Raw genomic sequence first — 20,689 nt, 5'->3', positions numbered from 1 at the left:
TACTTGGAAAGTCAAACCAAATGAAAAAATCCTATTGTATATATGTAGGGTAATTTTCAACACAACCCCTAATTTACTCACTATCTATAACCTCTTATTTAAAAAATAATAAAGTAATTATGATTGTGCTATTATACCCTTATAGCCCCCAATTAAAATTTATAATAAATTAATATGTTTATAAAAAATAATTTAAAAGAACATTACGTACAATCTCTTAATAGATAAATCTACATCCCTCTAAATCTTAAAAATACTTATAAATAATCCTAATAACTCCATCAATATAGCCCCCAATTCAAAATCATCAGTACAGAGAAGAATATCAATCGTGCATATAGGGAGGAAAAAGAACATCAATATAAGGAAGAATAAGATTCAACGCATCTTCGAGTTGTTTATCTTGTGGTTTGAAGATATTTTACTTTCTAAGATGCACAGTCTAAATCTAAATGAGAATTAAAGATTAGTTTTTGTTTTGGTTTTAAGCTTCTGAGTTGTTCTGTTTTTCCGTAACGGATAAAAACATGAAGTTTTTTTGAAGTTCATCATCTCATCTATGATTGAATATGTTAGAATTGGAAGATGTTAGATAGGGTGCTTTGATGGCAGGGGTTGGTTGAAGATGGGTGGGAATTGGAAACCAGCAGTGCTGTTGGAAGCAAGTGAAGAAGTAAATTTGATGAAAGGCACCTCCGTATCTTGAATTCCATCAAAGGCTTAGGGTTTGCTTTTAATTTTTATGCATTCGCTACTGCTAAGGGATTTTGAATATAAGGATTTTCTCTGTTTTGGTTTTGATTTTTTTGCTGCTACTTATTTGATATCCATTTTATTTTCCGTGATGTTCTCCCTTATCTTCGATTCTCCTTGAAAAATTTTCTGCAGATTTTGAGTTGGGATCCCCTGATTTCGATTCTCCTTGAAAAAGTTCATGCAAATTTTGAGTTGGGGCTATACCGATGGAGATGGAGTTATTAGGATTATTTATAAATATTTTTAATATTAGATTCAAGATGAAGGTTATAGATTTATTTGCTAAGAGATTGTACGTGATGGGGGCTATAAGGATATAATAGTATAATTATAATTATTTTTATTATTTTTTTAAATTAGAGGTTACAGTGAGAAAATTGGGAGCTATGTTTAAAATTACTCATATATGTATTTCGATTTAACAAACATGTATGAAAAGTTTCAATACTTCTTTTGCTTTTTGCAATGGAAATATTTTACTTACTCCGTCCCCTAATAACTTCCGATTTTTTCTTTTTAGGTCATCTTTCAAATACTTCATCTATCTTAGTGTCTCACTTTTTATAAATGGGATATTTCATTACAAATATTTCATTCTTTTTTTTGGCATATAATTAAAAGACTAATTAACTAATGGTCCACCACTTACTCTTTCTTTATACCTACATTTACAAATTCCAAAAAAAAAAAAATTCTCTTTACCAACTCACTTTATCTATTAATTACATATTTCTTAATCTTCGTGCCAAAATACAACAGGACATTTGTAATGGGACAAAGGAAGTAATTTACTATCTACTTTGGGATCCTACCCCACCACTAATAATACCCAATTTATTCATATTTTCATTACTTTCAATACTAATTATAACACATTTTCACCATTTTCAATGTTCATTACTCCCCCCGTCCCATAACAAGTGTCTTAGTTTATTTTGGTACAAGAATTTAGGTGGGCATGATTAAAAAGTAAAAATAAATAAAAAGTGGTGGAGCCCACTTTTATTTTGTTAGATGAATAGAATTAAAGTGCAGAAAATTAAAAGGTAAAAAAAGTAAAAAATGGTGTAGCCTATTTTCTTATTTTAAAAAGAGGACACTGGTTGTGGAACAACTCAAAAAGAAAAATAAGGCACTTGTTATTGAACGGAGGGAGTATAATATTTTTTTTCACCTCTTCCAATACACTCAATGACTTTATCTTAAAATATGTGTCCCTTCCTCCTAGAAAGTTATTTGATACTAATTATAACACATTTTCACCATTTTCAATGTTCATTACTCCCCCCGTCCCATAACAAGCGTCTTAGTTTATTTTGGTACAAGAATTTAGGTGGGCATGATTAAAAAGTAAAAATAAATAAAAAGTGGTGGAGCCCACTTTTATTTTGTTAGATGAATAGAATTAAAGTGCAGAAAATTAAAAGGTAAAAAAAGTAAAAAATGGTGTAGCCTATTTTCTTATTTTAAAAAGAGGACACTGGTTGTGGAACAACTCAAAAAGAAAAATAAGGCACTTGTTATTGAACGGAGGGAGTATAATATTTTTTTTCACCTCTTCCAATACACTCAATGACTTTATCTTAAAATATGTGTCCCTTCCTCCTAGAAAGTTATTTGAGGGACGGAGAGAGTATTTAATAAGTGTCAACCCTAAGTTCTCATTCATCCACAAGGCCCTTAGGGTGCGTTAGATAGCCTTATTTATGCTAGTTTGTTTATTTATGATAGTTTCTTTATGCTTTGAATTCAATATGTGCCACAAGAAATAACGATGCACTGTTTCAGGCCAAACATGTGCAATTGTTTTGGTCATAGCAGGATCTTGATCCGTGATGATTGCTTTTGGTGCACATGTTAGCATAGCTTCCATAAACTTATTAAGCAGCTAAACATATGATCCAATCTTCTCATCACTTAGAAATACATAGCCAAAAACAATTGTTTGATGATGATGATTAACTCCTACGAAAGGTGTAAAAATCATTCCATACTTGTTGGTGTTATATGTGGAATCAAACACAACAACATCGCCAAATACACTATAGGCCCTCCTTGAAATATGATCTGCCCAAAAACATCTTCTGAACTTATTATCTGAATCAGTCTCATAATCAAAGAAGAACATTGAATACTTCTCTTTCTCAGATGTTAAGAATTCTATCAGAGTTTCAGCATCCATCCTTTTTTGTTCATCCCTTAATTCTTTCTCAAAATTTCTAATATCTCTTTCTATGCAACCTACGCTTTCAGGCCCGCCACACTCTATCTCCAATAGTCGCATTTGCTGACAAGTCGGTATATTAGCTTCTGAAACAGACACACTACGGTGCGATCGGAGCAATGCACCTTTGAAGGAGTAGAAAGTCCATGGTTATGACCTTCCACGAAAACACTAACACTCCATTCAGGTCCATTTTGTTGCTTGATAATGGAAATCTTTGCCTTACAATCAGTTCTAACTTCACCACGAGCTCTTATCTTTATTGGGACACCACTCTGTGCTCGTTTATGTGAATGGACTTCATCTGTTTGACCAGCTTTAAAGCACATAAATTGTTTCCAAACAACTTCATTTGCCATCTTATTCCTTTTGCTATTGCTTAATCTTGTGCTAAAGCCAGCTTCACGTGCATATTGATTATAGAATGAAAACGCGTCATCTACTGATACAAATTTCATTCCCGTTTTTGACTTTCGGTCGTCTGCAACTTCAGGAATATATAGTTGATTGTTGATATTTTATTCCATCATTAATTCTAAGAAATCAAGTACCTACTCCACATGCATAGTAAAGTTGAAATATAAGTTAGATTCTATGCATATGTAATTCATGTTGTGAATGGATATAATGTGAATCCTAAACAAACCTTAACCTAAAGAACATCAAGTATAACATGTAATTCATGTTGTGGATGAATATTTTATTAATGTTAGTCCACTTACTAGCACATTAAAAAGTGGTTAAGAATAAAGAAATCAATCTATTCATCTCATTTAAAGTCTCTGCATCCAAACAAATCTTGGCAATATCAGGTTCTTGATTCTAAACCCTACTCACATTCATTTGGAAATTAACTCAAATTTGCATCTCTCTTCAAAGTCCATCTATCTTTATATTTCCTGATGGAGATGACAACAACTCTTCTTCTAAATTTTCCAAGAGAAATAGGGAATCGATCAAGCGTCTAAATTATTAAAACTATAAATTTTGTTATTTCAAAAGAACCAAGTGCAACGGTATATACAAAACAATTATTACCTGGTTAGCAAGGACGCAAAGCTTCAACAAGAACAAGCAAACATTGGGAAAAAAAAGATCGAGAGAGAGCGGCTGCGCTTCAGTGTCGTGAATTATGTTATTTACTGCTGAATTAAAATTTTATTAAGAAAAGAAGAAAGAAAACCGACCTAAAAAAACTCTTGAGAGCAAAAAGACGCAAACTAAGGGTCAGGCCTCATTAAAAGGAAATAAAAAATAAGAAAAATTGCTTATCTGGATTGGCACTCACAGATCGCTCATATAAGTTATGCAGCATATCTTTTCTCTCTCTCTCTCTCTCTCTCTCTCTCTCTCTCTCTCTCTCTCTATATATATATATATATATATATATATATATATAGATATTCCATATTTACAGCTTCGCCTTCCAGATCCTGAATCCAAGCCCTCGTTTCTCGCAATTGCATTACCGCCGTCAACTGCCGCATCCGACGACGTGTTTGAGTTTTTTGGTGAAATCAGTCGACGAGCTCCTCTGCAAGCTCCAGAAAGGCGATCTCGTGGAGTTGAGTTCGGCTATGGGAAAAGGATTTGATATCGACGGATGTTCGTACGAAGGTGTATTATTGTTCATGTGAGGGTCCACCTGATAACAATGCTCCATTGGAAGATTGTTGCCTACAAAAATCATAAGTATATGAACAACTACAAGGCGAGGCTACGTGTTGTAAGGGATGACCTTAAATCTCGTTGGAAAGTTCTGTTTTTTGAGAAGCAGCACAATCATGATTTGGTTGGTCCAAGTGAGAGTTATTTGTTGATATCAGCGCGCAATATGTCAGTCGAAGAAGACCTTGTTCATGGCCACGTATGCTAGTGGGATTGAAGTAAGCCGTGCCTACCATTTTGTGGAGAATGAAGCTGAAAGCCATGAAAATATTGGATTTCTTCGGAAGGATGTGTACAATGAGATATATAATGAAAACTTAAAGTTGTCCAAGGTTGAAAATGAGGATGACTATAAATTGTTGGAATATTTCACTAAGAAAGAAATGAAGGACCCGTCGTTTTATTGGAATATCTACACTTGCATTATGTGTTGGTAAAAAGTAATATCTACACATAAATATATTTTAACCACACATCAAGTCCTTGATTTCTTGTAGTGGCGAAGCATTTACAATATAAATGAATTACTAGTAAGCATTGTCGAAATTTGACGGGGATCTATTATTACATAAATATGTGAAATTATCTAATGCAATTAATAATTCATGAATTACATTTCCCTAAAATAGAGTACTGAATCAAATTATTTTAAAAATAATACAAAGTTGTAATATTTATTTACAGGGTTAATTGCACATAAATTACTTAACTTTCAACAAATTTTCATTTTGCATACGAACTTTAAAATATTTATTAAAATTATTCAATTATCAATTTTTTTCTCATTTTGCGTATTTGTCCATTTCATCATCATGATATGGCATAAATATACTTACTTGGCATGAATATGATCGTGTGAAAAAATAGAACTGACGTTGTATTGTATAGTTGGATAGAAACAACGTCATTTCAGGCCCAAAGTTTGGCCGGAAAATAGACAAATATGCAAAATGAGAAGAAATTAATAGTTGAATAATTTTAATAAATATTTTAAAGTTTATGTGCAAAATGAGAATTTGTTGAAAGTTCAGTAATTTATATGCAACTAACCATTCTTTAAATTGGCCTAAATTAGATGTCTTATGAAATACTCCCTCCGTCCACGAAAGAACTTCCTAGGAGGGAGTGACACGAATTTTAAGAAAAATATTATTGAGTGTATTGATCGCAAAGTGTTTTAATTAGTATTAAGAGTAATGAAAAGATGAAGTAAGAGTAATGAGATATTTATAAGTGAAGATGTATAGTCCAAAAATGGGTAGGAAGTTCTTTTGTGGACGTCCCAAAAAGGAAAAATAAGAAGTTCTTTCGTGAACGAAGGGAGTATATATATAAGCAGAGTATCAATCCACAAGATATATATTTAAAAGAGAAACTACAATATTTAATTGAAATTTACCTAAATTAGATATATGTAGCTGCAACAAGTTACTGAAAAAAAAATGAATTTAATAATATCAATAATGACTACAATTTTCAAAGATTGAATAAATTATTAAATTTGCAATTATCTCATCATCAATCGAAATTTTCAACATACGCCACGTTAGTTGTTGTGTCATGCTTATGACCACTCTCATCGCATACTAAAATCTTTAGACCTTTTTTTTTCTAGTGACTCTTGAGATTGTCACGCACAGTTGTCCATGACTAAAAATATGTTTCGGTAGGTATAATATTACATTCGAAAGAAATCGTCCATGACTCTTGTTTATTGTCATAGCAAAACAAACATTTACAGGGAATTGCCTTCACTGGAACCAAATAAGAATATTAGTGAAATCCGATGGACTCGTAAACATTCTAGCTATGAGAAACATTCTAGCTATAGGAAACTTTTTGCCATGTAAAGAAACTTAATTTTACGATCAAGTATGAATTGATAACGTGGAAAAAAATTAATTTGTACTTTTATGCGCCTTTTGTAATTACTGAGAGATTTGTGTTTATGTTCCTAAGGGGACATCAAGCGGTGCGAACTCCTATCTACGAACAGACCCCACCCCACCGCTCCCCCTCCCCCAAAGTCAAAAAAAAAAAATAGAAAAAAAAAGAAAGAGGTTTGTGTTTATGAATTGACAATTGAAAGGTGAAGACGAATGGAGGGTTTAAAGGCAGTATATCTCTTCTTTCAATTTTATTTATCAAATCATGAAGTATAAATTAACAAATAAAAAATATGATACACGTACATAGCACGTGAAACAATCTAGTTTCATATAAATGGATGTCATTTCCCCCAAACTAAACACCATTGCATATTAGTACCTCCATTCTTCCATTATTGTTGTCTTATTATTATTATTATTATTATTATTATTATTATTATTATAAAATAATAACTAATATACTCTCTCCGACCCCTAAAATTATGCATATCTTATTTACCCTTCAATGTGATCATTTCGCAACTATCATTACTATAAATAGTTTTTTATTAAAACTCGTTTCGAAGTTAATCATGTTTATGCATAATTTTAGGGAACGGATCAAGTATGTCTTTTTCTTAATTTTGGTACTCAATTCATAAATATATGGAATCAACCATTCTAATACGCTGCCCATTTAGCTCGTCTTTTTATTTCTGATTGTAAAAATTCAACACTTAACAATATTTTCAATGTATTCTGATCAGCCATGATTTTTTAGGTTGGATTTTCATCCCTACACACAATTAGCCCGATTTAGATTAATTTGTCGATTCCAAAAAAATCATGCGAGGAATTATAAACCGAGAAGTGAGCATAGGTGTCACGTGTGGTCAATATCACCTTCCCATCCCACGACACCCCTTTCCCTCCACAAAAAATACCTAATTTAACTGTCAATATATTAAAATTAAAAATCATAAAATATCACAAACATAACAAAGAGAGGAAAGCCAATATCCATCCACACAGAACACAAGATTTCATTTCACAGAAAAGAAAAGGAAAGGGAAAAAAAAACAGTAACATTGATGATTTCCCCTTTCATCCAAAACCATTCTTAACCCAAAAATCATTTTATGTTGCAAATTCCCCATGGTTACAGTTGGCACAAGCACAGGATTTGGAGTAGGTGGAGTTTCACTCCATCCCTCCACCTCCAACCCCCTCTCCTCATTTCTGGGCAAAAAGCTCAATTTCAAATCCCTAACTGAATCAACTGCCCACAAGAAATTATGCTCACCCAAGTCCAAGAATCTCGCAGTTGTTGCAGCGGGAGGTGAAATTTTCAATTTTGTTCACGATCTGTTTGTTGGAGTTGGGGTTGGACTGCCCTGCACAGTTATGGAGTGTGGAGACATGATATACAGAAGCACGCTTCCAAAATCAAATGGGATTTCACCTACAATTCCTGGTGTGATTTTGGCTTTGGGCACTATTTCTTACTTGTGGGCTACTCCCGGTGTGGCGCCTGGCTTCTTTGATATGTTTGTTCTTGCCTTTGTTGAGAGACTCTTTAGGCCAACTTACAAAAAGGTCAGAAATTTGTTTTTCACTTTTGTTGTTGTCTGTTTTGAGATGGTGGGTAATTGATGAGTGTGTTGTTGTGGCTTGTGATTTCGTTGCAGGACGACATTGTGTTGGGGAAGAAGTTGGGTGGGGGAGCATTTGGAGTGGTTTATAGGGGGTCGTTGACGAAGAAGCCGCCCTCTAAAGTATGTTCATTCACAACTTCCTTGTGGAGTTTCACTATTTGATTCCGTTTTTCATTTCTATTTGGTGTTGAGGGCTTGATGGATTGGTATATGGTGCTTAAATTGAGACTGAGGCATTTTGTAATGTTTTATGTGTATTGAGTTTTCATAGTGCATTTCTCTTGTGTCGTGAAGGTATATGCCACCTCAGAGTTTTGTGGGAACTTAGGCATTCTGCACTCAAAGATTTCATAGTGGACATAAAGGATTTGATTATGCGTTTCATTGCTATTTGGTGTTCAGGACTTAGTGAATTGTGGTGCTTAAATTGAGACTGACTGAGGCATTGTCTTATTCATTGAGTTACATAGCACTTTTCTCGTGTTATAGATTTTGTATGATGTGATATGTGAGTTCCAAATTAAAGGTTTTATGCTGCCTTTTTGAGAATTTAGGCATTCTGCACTCTTCCTTGTGTTCTAACTGTAGGATGGTGAGATAGTGGTGAAGAAGGCCACTGAATATGGAGCGGTGGAGATATGGATGAATGAGCGCGTCCGAAGGGCTTGTGCGAATAGCTGTGCTGATTTTATGTACGGCTTTCTTGAGGTTTGCTATGGCACTCCAATACAGTACTGCCATTTCCTTGCAGGCATTGCCCCGATAAAAATCTGGGAGCGTTAATTTATGCATTTTTGTATTTTTCCCAGAATTCGGCAAAGAAAGGAGCTGAATATTGGCTGATATGGAAATTTGAAGGAGAGTCCACGCTTGCTGATTTAATTCAGAGTAAAGAATTTCCTTACAATGTTGGTACTTTCTTGAATCACAAAATTCTCTATATGGCAATTTTAATGCGTCGTAGATCTTTGGAATGTTTGTGAATTCGATCTGTGGACTCAAGTTTTTATTTCTTTTAATTCAATATGGCCGTCGTTGTTGTTTGATCTCTACGTTATATTTCCTCTTACCCTTTATGCTATTTGAAGGTTTAGATGATCAAACATGTTAAGAATTTGTCATTCCATCAAAGTAAATGGTAGATTAGCCTGTATTTAAGTATTTTAGTATACGCCCAATCCTGTATACAAGTATTTATCCTGATCTGAGAATTTTCTGTGTTAAGAATTTCCAATGAAAATGATACAATATTTGTGACAATTTTCAGGTAGAAGCATTGATTCTTGAAAAAGTCCAAGACTTGCCTAAGGGGATCGAGAGGGAAAACAGAATCATACAGACGATCATGAGACAGCTCTTGTTTGCATTGGATAGTCTGCACTCAACGGGCATTGTTCATAGAGATATTAAGCCCCAAAACATCATCTTCTCTGAAGGTAACAACACCACATTGACATTGCATCAGCTCACAATGTATTCTCTTCTAGTATATTTCTGTGTATAGTACTCCTCGATAAAATAAAATAAAATAAACTGTAACAGATTCTCGTACATTCAAGATCATTGACCTTGGAGCGGCTACAGATCTGAGAGTCGGCATCAATTATATCCCCAAAGAGTTTCTATTGGATCCCAGGTACTCTCAAATAAAGCAACTCTTAGCAATATCACTAAGACTCGTAAACGTGCTTTTGAGGGTAAAATTTCAATTTCATATTGTTTCATATCTTCAATAATCATATAAGAAATGGAGCATAACAGTATGCTTGGGAGTTCATGCTGTCACCACATGGGGCTATGCTTTATATTAATATATTTTTTTTCTTATTGGATCTTTGAATGTTCATGAGAAGTTGTCTGAAACAGAATGATCATATATTTTAAAGATTTTTACCTCCTTATTCGAAACCAAATTATGTGAATTATTTTCATTCGACTCAGATATGCTGCACCCGAACAATACATCATGAGTACTCAAACACCCTCTGCTCCATCTGCACCCGTTGCAGCTGCACTTTCCCCTGTTCTGTGGCAGGTCTACAGATTTCCTCTCTACCTTAGTTTTGCTAATATTTATCCAATCATTAACATCTCATTCTATTCGTCGCCAACATCTTCCACCAGCTGAATCTCCCCGACAGATTTGACATCTACAGCGCTGGCCTCATATTCTTACAAATGGTAAGTAACTGAACATTTTTTTGAACTTCAGTGGAAACTGGAAAGTAACTGAACGTGAAATATAAGTTTTCAAGAGAAAAAAAAAATTGACATATTTTCTTGCAGGCGTTTCCAGGACTACGCAGCGACAGCGCCCTCATTCAATTCAACCGTCAGCTGAAGAGGTGTGATTATGATCTAATCGCTTGGAGAGACACTGTGGAGCCCCGTGCCGGGGCAGAGCTACGACGCGGATTTGAATTGCTAGATTTGGATGGAGGTATAGGGTGGGAGCTTCTAACATCCATGGTTCGTTACAAGGCACGCCAAAGGCTGAGCGCAAAGGCAGCTCTCGCTCATCCCTACTTTGACAAGGAAGGCCTACTCGTTTTATCCTTCACGCAGAGCCTACGCCTGCAGCTCTTCCGAGCCACGCAGCAAGACTACAGCGAGGCTGTAAAGTGGATCATTCAGCTCATGGCGAAGTCGGGAACGCAGAAAGACGGGGGTTTCACTGAAGCTCAGCTGCAGGAGCTCAGGGTCAGCCTCTACACATATAGTTGAAGATCTTATTCTTTTGTTGTGTTTTTTTTAAACGTCGTTCCTAATGTGCAGGAAATCAAGCCAAAGGAGAAGTCGAACGTGCAGAGGAATGCGCTTGCATCGGCTCTTCGGGTGCAGCGGAAGATCATTAGGACGATAAACGAGAGCGTTGATGAGCTCAACAGGCGGAGGAAGAGCTTTTGGTGGAGCAGGTGGATTCCCAGAGAGGAGTAATATCTGTAAATATATAATGTAAATTTTGTGCAGCTTAATGTGTTGTGAATTTAATACTTGATAGAGAGGACAGATTTAGTAAAAAAATGTATCATAAATTTGCACCGTGAAAAGTTATGTATACTTGATTAATCCATGTCCATTTCCTCTTTAAGGAACATAGGAACCAATGCATCTTTATATTATTATATACAATATAGCTTATTTATGTGTATAGTAACACTTATTTTATGATATTGCTCATAAAGAAATGCTATGCCACAAACTTTATGCGAGCACCGCTCACATTTAACTCTTACTAGCGTTGTCTTTTTTGTTTTAAGTATTTATTTTTATTTTAATACTTCATAAATTGTTACTAAGATCATTAATTTTATAAATTACATAAAAATTAAAGTTCAATTTGTTCATATTCCCTTTAACATCAACTTATTAAAAAAAATAACAAATTGAACTTTGATTTTTATGTAATTTTTAAAATTAATGATGTCTATAACAATTTATGAAGTATTAGAATAAAAATAAATGCCTAAAACGAAAAAGACAACGCTAACTTTAACATCAAATTATTAATAAAAATAATAAATTAAACTTTAATGTTTATGTAATTTATAAAATTAATGATTTCTATAATAATTTATGAAGTATTAAAATAAAAATAAATGCTTAAAATAAAAAAGACAACGCTAATTGTACCAAGTTTAATAGTTCAGATTGATTTTTAATTTTTATTTTTGAGATCAATATTTAATTGGGATTTTTATTGGATTTTGGTGGAAAATTTACCCACTGGGCTGCTGCTCGCATCAAAAACAACAAAGCCCAATCGTCATCAATCAAATGACTTAACAAAAAAAATGACGAAATAAAATAGGAGATAGACTACCAATTGTAATACGAGAGTTCTTTTTATATTTAGGTGACATATGATTTGCCATTTACGAGACCACCTTTTTTTTCTTCGTTTATGATACAATTAATATATCCGACTCTATTCGCATAGTATGTTTTAATTTGGTTTTCTATTTTATCCATCACAAAAATTTCAGTACAACTGAGTGAACCGTACAATTAGATTAATCGGCACCTAAATTCTAATTCGCATCCTGATTCAAACTCGCATCCTAACTCAAATCGTGTAAATGACACTATTCGATTATATAAATGACACTTCCTATAATTAACATTATTCGGTTATATAAATGACACTAATATTTTAAAAGTCATTTTTAATCTTATAGTATCATTTAAAATATTATAGTGACATTTACAAACTTATAGTGTCAATTATAGGAAATGTCATTTATATTTCTAAATGAGTCTCATTTTGAGATAGCCATTTTGAACAGTAAAATAGAATACTTTGCCACCCATATGACAAACACAAATTTTGGCCATTTTATACGTTTTAAGACTGGTTTGCCCTTAAATAGGACGGATCAAATTCGGATTTGCGCGCGAATTAGGTACACTTGGCACTATTAATTAGTGCCAAAAGTACCAACAGAAAAAAAAAAACTAAATAAAATTGATACTTTTGGCACAAATGACAATATTAATGCCAAAAATACCAGCATAAATTAAAAAAAAAAAAAACTAAGTAAATTGGTACTTTTGGCACAAATGATAATATTAGTGCCAAAAGTATCATTCAATGATTAAAACCCTAAATGAGGAATTGAAACCTTAAATAAAGAATGTAAACCCTAAATAGAGAATTTAAACCTTGAATGGAGAATCTAAACCCTATGGAAAAGTGTTCGAAATGGCCATATAATTGCACTCATTTATATAAGACAAGACAGTGTATCAGTACAAGTATATGATACTATTGGCACTAATATGGTCACTAGTACCATTCGTGTATGACACTATTGACACTAATAGTGCCAAGTGTACCAATTTACTTGAATTTTTTTTTTTGATACTTTTTGCACTAATAGTGCCAAGTGTACCTAACCCGCGCGCAAACCCGAATTCGGTCCGTCCTAATTAAGGGAAAAACAGTCCTAAAACGTAAAAAATTGTCAGATTTTGAGTTTTTCAAATCAGTGGCCAAAATTTGTGTTTCCTTCTTCAAAATGTCCACGCGAATGTATTGTTTCTTTCTGAATAACGTCAATTATACACAATATCATTTATACGCAGTGTCATTTGTATAACCGAATAGTGTCATTTATACGATTTAGGTCATGATGCAGGTTTAGATGAGGATGTGGGTTAGGGTTAGGGTTTGGGTGCAGGTCAACCTAATTTTACAGTACACCCCATTATACTCAAGACCACCTCTTTATCCATAACCAAAGTTATTCGTAATTATATTCTCAAAAAAAGTTACTCCTAATTATATCTACATATAATGATTTATTGGACAATTTGGATGTGATAATTTTAGGTTGATCAATCTAATGTATACATTAAAATATAAATAGAATTGATATTTTAATGAGTAGTGCTAGACAAAATTAAAAATATCATTTGTCCGGATAAAAATTAAATTAAAAACTTTTAAAAATTAATTTATTTATAAATTTTGATTCAAGTTTTAAAAAGATTTTAGTTAGTTTTATTGTTTTTTACATATTGTAGTTTGTGTACTTTAAAAATAATAATAATTAAAAAAATTACAAAAAAAAATTACAATATAAAGAAAACAATAAAACTAGTTAAATCCTATTTTATTTTGAACCAAATTTATTTAATCATATTTTGTTCAGATAAATTTTGTCCAAATAGCATTATTGTATTTTAATATAGTATGCTCGTTTAAGTACTCCCTCCGTCCCGCGAAGCGTGACCCACTTTCTTTTTTGGGTTATCCCACGAAGCTTGACCTGTTTCTAAAAATGACAAAAAATTTACCCTTTATTCACTTTTTCACTTTTTCACGGAAATGTCTATCTAGGCCGAAGTGTGGTAGGCTGGGACGTTGATCTCATGACACGTCAAAAGTTAAAAGTAGCGGTTCAATTCCAACTGATTAACCAGACCGGTTTCCCCCAAAACAATACCACCAGTGGTATTTGTACTACTGGTTTAATAAGCAGCTTTTTGTTTCGAAATTTGTGCCCTTCTAAGTTAGTACTATTTGAGGGGAAATTCGATCCTAGCACAAAATGTTTTATTCTAAATGCATTTACCATGATTAAATGCAAGTTTTAATTTAATTTTTGTTAATTTTTTAATTTCATTTTCTTTTTGGGTTTCGCCTCATCGCCGACTCGCCGCCGGTTCCCCTTCTCGGTATCCCTCGGCTGCGGTCTCCCCTCTTTCTAAATCTCTCCCATTTTTTTTCAAACCACGTACAGTAGAATTCCTTCACTATCAGAAAGATCAAAAATCTGGTTGAATTGATTCTTGAGTCTACCAACATCCAAGCATGAGTGCGATTTACTCGAAGAAAGACTTCCCCTCCGTCAAAATCGTGGTCTCCACGGCGGCCTCCATGGTGGTGACCGCCATCAACGAGTTCGACGGCCTCAACAGAAGCAGGCTCTTCTCCGGCGCCAAAATTCTACGCCGGCACCATCTCCAGCCCCTCCAGCAGGACTTACCGTGTCTCCCTCCTTGAAAAAGAGAAGAAAATGCGCGTCTCCTTGGGCGGGAACGAAGAAATTGCCGACGAATTTTGCGAAATCCATCTGAAATTGCCGAAGAAATTAATTGACTTTGTAAATAGAGAAGCAAAGCCATAAAGAGAGAGAAGAAAGACGTTTTTTTTCTATTCTGGAGGGACAAGGTAGAAGAGAGAGAAAATGGAGAGGTGGGAGAAAAGCCAAGGGAGAGAAAAAAAAAAAAATGGATGCTAGGCAGACACGTGTGAGAGAGAAAAATAATTTAATTTATATATCAAAAAGCCAAGGGAGTAGTACTAGTAGGGCTGTCGATCGGTTCGGGTTCGGTTACCCGTACCCGAATTTTCGGTTACCCGAACCCGAAATTGCCAAATTTCAATAATCGTTCCCGAACCGTTTTAGAAGTTCGGTTACCCAATACCCGCTTCGGTTAACCAATTGGGTTATTTGGGTATCCGAAATACCCATTTAAAAACTAAAATTCAAATAATTTTTGCTCTATCTACTCTAAAAGAAATTACAAATATATAATATATATTTACAAATATATATTATATATATATTAAATAATTTACAAATATATAATATATATGTAAATTTACAAATATATAATATATATTTACAAATATATAATATATTTGTAAATATATTATAATATATATGTAAATTATTTGTAAATTTACAAATATAATATATTTGTAAATATATAATATATAATATATAATATATATGTAAATTTACAAATATATAATATATATGTAAATTTACAAATATAATTTACAAATATATTTATATATTAATTTACAAATATATAATATATTATATATGATATATTGATAATATATATATTAAATAATTAATAAAATAATTTTCGGTTATTCGGTTAACCCGATCGGTTTTTCGGGTTAACCGATAACCGAAATTTCCAAAAAAACAATAACCGAAACCGATCCATTACCCGAAATTTTCGGTTATTGGATACCCAAACCCGGGAATTTCGGTTCGGTTAATTGGATACCCAAAACCCGATAACCAGTTAGACAGCCCTAAGTACTAGTAACTATGACATCTCATTCTTTTAGTATATTTAATTTATATATCAAATTATTATTATTACTATTATTATTGACACTTTGCAAATGTATGCTAATTAATATTAGTAGTTAATTAGTGACAGGGATATGTAATATTATATGTGAATGTAAACGTTATAATTAATGAAATTTAGAATTTAAAAAATTAAATAGTATTAGAGATTATTTATTGAATTTTGACATTTATTAGATTATTAGGCAAACATGACATGATGTAGAGACATTAGTTAAAATTGTCATATCAGTGGTGAGCACGTTATGCTTGCCCACAGTGGGTAGATGATCGGTTCTATATTTATATTAGTAATAGACACTAATTCCTTGATAATACATGATAAAATGAACAAAAATCCTCTGATCGCCTGGTAAAGTGGCCCCGAAAATGTGTTCGACCGTATGTCATTGAAAATGATGTAGTTTATGACCAGTCATATTTTTCCGGTCACTTCTTCGGGCAGTCATATGATATTCGTGCATTATAACATGATACTTACTAGATTTTGACATTAAATTCCCTATAAATCATATTTTTATTTATTTATTGTATTTGGTTTAGATGTATTAATATACAATATGCTTTACGATTAATTATGGAGGTGCTTTCAATTGGGTAACCATGACATAATGTATAGATATTATATTAATAATTTTGATAATAATACGATAAAATTGTTATGTAATCTAGACCTTCACTTAGATAAATTTAAATGGGTGATTTCACTATTGAAAATCAATTCATTTAGATTAAATCTCAATTTGCATAATTCTAATGGGGGGACTTCGCTATGGTTTAAGATATGTTTTATTGAATAAATTAGCATGTTATATCATTTAAATTTAAGATTAGTTATAAATGTGAATTCTTGGCATGTTTTATTATTTAAACCAAAGTTATTAAGGAATATATGTGAAATAGAGCATGTTAGAACATATTTTAAAAAAAATAGTAATTCTTATTCTTATATTAGTAATTTACACTAATTCATTGATAATACATGATAAAATGCACAAAAATCATCTGACCGCCCGACAAAGAGCCCCCAAAAATGTGTCCGGCTGTATAGCATTGAAAATGAAGTAGTTCATGACTGGTCACATTTTTTCGGTCAATTTCCTAGGCGGTCAGAGGATATTCATGCATCATAACATGATACTTATTGGATTTTGACATTTAATTCCCTATAGATCATATTTTTATTTATTTATTGTATTTTATTTAGATGGATTAATATATGATATACTTTCTGGTTAATTATGGAGGTGCTTTCAATTATACGACCATGACATGATGTATATATATATATATATATATATATATATATATATATATTATATATTAATGATTTTGATATCTATAAATACTCCTACTATCTAATGCTCAAACTATAATTAGTGGGAAATCGTTTGGGGATTCTCAAATTCAAGTATGATTAATGGGAAATCGATTGAAGATTCTCAAATTCAAGTATGATTGTGAGAATCGATTGAGGATTCTCACATTCAAGTATGATTAGTGAAAAATCGATTGGGGATTCTCAAATTCAAGTATGATTAGTGGGGAATCGATTAGGGGTTCTCAAATTAAAATATGATTAGTGGGAATCGATTGAGAATTTTCAAATTCAAGTATAATTAGTGGAAAATCGATTGAGGATTTTCAAATTGAAGTATGATGAGTGAGAAATCGATTGAGGATTCTAAAATTCAAAGATGATTAATGAAAATCGATTGAGGGTTTTAAAATTCAAGTATGATTAGTGAAAAATCGATTAAGGATTCTAAAATTCAAGTATGGTTAGTGAAAATTCGAATGTGAATTCTCAAATTCAAGTATGATTAGTGAGAAATTGATTGAGGATTCTCAAATTCAAGTATGGTTAGTGAAAAATCGGCTGGAGATTCTCAAATTCAAGTATGATTAGTTATTATTAAAATGTGATTTTATTAAAAATGGGAAAAGGAAAAAAGAACAAAGAAACCCTTGAAAGCACAAAAAAGCAGACTAAGGGCCGAGCCTTTCATGGAAAACCCCGAGGGAAAAACCAGAAAAGAAAAAAGAGTTTTCGTCAAAAGACAAAGACCACGACCAGAAGAGCGGAAAGGAAAGTTTCTGAAACTCCGGCCTAACCATCGTCCCAAAACAATCCCGGCTCAAACTAGTCACAATCGAAACAAGAACTCGAAAACACCCCAACCGAGCATCAACCGCTCCAAGAGACCAATCCTAAACAGCCCCATGTCATCAATTCTTCATACGAACGCGACTATGAGTAGCCATATCTAAAGACACCGCAATCTTAATATCCTCAATAGCAAAGGGCCACCACCCTTCGATCCGGGCATGATTAGCAAATTCAAGTATGATTAGTGAAAAATCAATTGAAGGTTCTCAAATTCAAGTATGATTAATGAGAAATTGATTGGTGATTCTCAAATTCAAGTATGATTAGTGGCAAATCATTTAGGGATTCTCAAATTGAAATATGATTAATGAGAAATCGATTGAGAATTCTCAAATTCAAGTTTGATTAGTGAGAAATAATTGAGGATTTTCAAATTCAAGCGTTCAATTGGAGATGTTCAAATTCAAGTAAAATTAGTGGCAAATCATTTGGGGATTATTAAATTGAAGTATGATTAGTGAAAAATGGATTGAGAATTATCAAATTCAAGTAATATTAGTGGCAAATCATTTAGGGATTCTTAAATTGAAGTATGATTAGTGAAAAATCGATTGAGGATTCTCAAGTTGAAGTATGATTAGTGGGAAATCAATTGAGAATTCTTATATTCAACTATGATTAGTGGGACTCGATTGAGGATTTTCAAATTCAAGTAAGATTAATAGTGGAGAATCGATTGGAGATTATGAAATCGACTCAGTACTACAATTTAATATTATAGATTATTATTAATTTATTATTAGCTTATATACTTTATTATAGTATTAGTATTGATTTTTTTTAACTTAATGGCATACAACTTAATATTATAGATTATTATTATTAGCTTATATACTTTATTATAGTATTAGTATTGATTTTTTTAACTTAATGATTTATTTCGATCAATTATTAATTTTATAATGACTCAATTAAGTATTTAATAAAAATATTGACTTTACTTATAAATACTGTATTATATATATATGTGCCCCTTTTTTCTTACTTTTTGTTTACACGTGTTTATTATATATTCATATATTGTTGTATTTAATTTTTTTACACATGTTTATATATATATATATATATATATATATATATATATATATATATTTTAAAATTATACATTCACTTCGAAAAATCAATTACTAATCTATATAGTAATATATAAAAAAGCAGTTTAACGACTATTTTTTCCCACCAAATTTTAAAAATCAGTTTTTTTTAACTGCTTCCTATTTTTCAGCAAGTATGCAAAAATTACGTTCCACTCATTTTTCTTTATACTCCACCTTTTTCTTATGTTTTGATTTATTTTATTTTCTACATCTTTCTAATCTTTTGATTTTATTTAATTAGCTTTATTTTAATTTTATTTTCAATTTTAATTTCTTTTGTTCATAGCAAATATATGACATCAATTTATATCTATATTTATATAATATACAACTGGATAATTTTTTCGGATACTTTTTAGTGAAATTTTTTTAATACTCCAGAATACCTATTTTTTTCACAATTCACGCTCAATCATGCATGTTTTTTTCCTTTTCTCTTTTTTCGTTTCAATTGTAATTTAATTTGATTAATGTTAAATATTTAATATACATATCAAATTAAATATTATGAAAATAGCTTTAATTTGATATAAAAAATGGCTTTTTCCCTCCATTTATTCCCTCTTTTTTTTGTCTCTCTTCTCCCACCATTTTTCACTATTTTTTTATATTTTAATCCTTTTCTAAACATTATCACATTGTTTTATTTTTTAAAAAATATGCACATTTTAAATTTAATATAGTATAAAAATCATGAAAAATGAAGTTAAAACGATTAAGTTATGAAATAAATTAAAAGTTAAAATATTTTACTTTATCTCTTAGTTAAAATTTTACAATTTTATATATATGTTTGTGTATGAAAATACTTATTTATTTATTATGACGCATATACTACTCGATGATAATAATGCCTAATGCTAATTTTTGTTATTGATTTTTTTTATTTAATAACTTTAATTATCATTACGCTTTATACAAAGTTGAAAATTTATATTTTTAAATTTAGGATTTTATTAAATAATTGACGGACGTGGATTGTTTTAGTTTATTTATATTAAAGTATATTTTAATTTTATTTAATATTTATATTTATTTATTTAAATATGTTGTTTAGTTTCAATGTTCGTCGTGCATCGCACGAATGGTAATACTAGTTTTATGTAAATAAATACTATACAAAAATATAATTATAATAAAAAGAAATACTTTTTTATGGATGATTGTGATTTGTTTTCACTCGAAATACTTTTTTATGATAAAGTTGATAATTATTATTATAATTATTATGAAATCATGTGATTTTTTTTATTTTTTATTTTTAATTTCATCTTTTCGCACTATTAATATTTGGAGTGGAGTCTCCTACCTCGCCATATAGTAAATTGATCAACAAATGACTTCATATATTAGCAGTTACATTATTTATTAATGCATATAGTATTATTGATTAGTAAGAAAAATAATGTCATTTAAATATAAATATAGTATTATTTACTTAAAAAAAAGTCCACGCCAAATGCAAAACTTCAGGACACATAGTCCACGATAAATTCTTTTTTCTCTTTCTATTACAAATTTTGATTAGTAATGCCTCTTAATGTATTTAAATCTGTAATTATTAAATTAAATTCACGCCTTGTTTTTGTTTTTTGTTTTTTTTAATAAACACAGTCCATACATTACCGGATG

General features: G+C 31.6%; 1 protein-coding gene and 1 long non-coding RNA gene across 2 annotated transcripts; both read left to right on the top strand.

Moving 5' to 3' along the window:
* Positions 1-282: 282 nt before the first annotated feature.
* Positions 283-1,239, top strand: LOC131024636 (uncharacterized). Its single transcript, XR_009101960.1, has 2 exons — positions 283-725; positions 889-1,239. It is a non-coding gene; the product is annotated as an uncharacterized LOC131024636 (long non-coding RNA).
* A 6,171-nt stretch (positions 1,240-7,410) lies between these two features.
* Positions 7,411-11,244, top strand: LOC131024635 (serine/threonine-protein kinase STN7, chloroplastic). Its single transcript, XM_057954141.1, has 10 exons — positions 7,411-8,112; positions 8,205-8,291; positions 8,760-8,879; positions 8,981-9,079; positions 9,439-9,607; positions 9,714-9,807; positions 10,113-10,206; positions 10,296-10,352; positions 10,458-10,871; positions 10,947-11,244. The coding sequence occupies exons 1-10, from the start codon at positions 7,672-7,674 to the stop codon at positions 11,106-11,108; spliced, it is 1,737 nt and encodes a 578-aa protein (XP_057810124.1). The 5' UTR covers positions 7,411-7,671; the 3' UTR covers positions 11,109-11,244.
* The last annotated feature ends 9,445 nt before the right edge of the window (positions 11,245-20,689 follow it).

This window comes from Salvia miltiorrhiza, chromosome 5 (assembly GCF_028751815.1).
Source record: "Salvia miltiorrhiza cultivar Shanhuang (shh) chromosome 5, IMPLAD_Smil_shh, whole genome shotgun sequence".
Lineage (NCBI taxonomy): Eukaryota > Viridiplantae > Streptophyta > Magnoliopsida > Lamiales > Lamiaceae > Salvia > Salvia miltiorrhiza.
The sequence above is the reverse complement of the archived record's forward strand: the minus strand, read 5'-3'. Positions and strand labels throughout refer to the sequence as shown.

What these genes read in the sequence shown, in the direction of transcription:
- LOC131024635 (XM_057954141.1), top strand. Translation starts at nt 7,672, where the DNA reads ATGGTTACAGTTGGCACAAGCACAGGATTTGGAGTAGGTGGAGTTTCA. An exon ending in GCCTCATATTCTTACAAATG is followed by an intron (nt 10,353 to 10,457) that starts GTAAGTAACTGA and finishes ATTTTCTTGCAG; the next exon opens with GCGTTTCCAGGACTACGCAG. An exon ending in CTCAGCTGCAGGAGCTCAGG is followed by an intron (nt 10,872 to 10,946) that starts GTCAGCCTCTAC and finishes CCTAATGTGCAG; the next exon opens with GAAATCAAGCCAAAGGAGAA.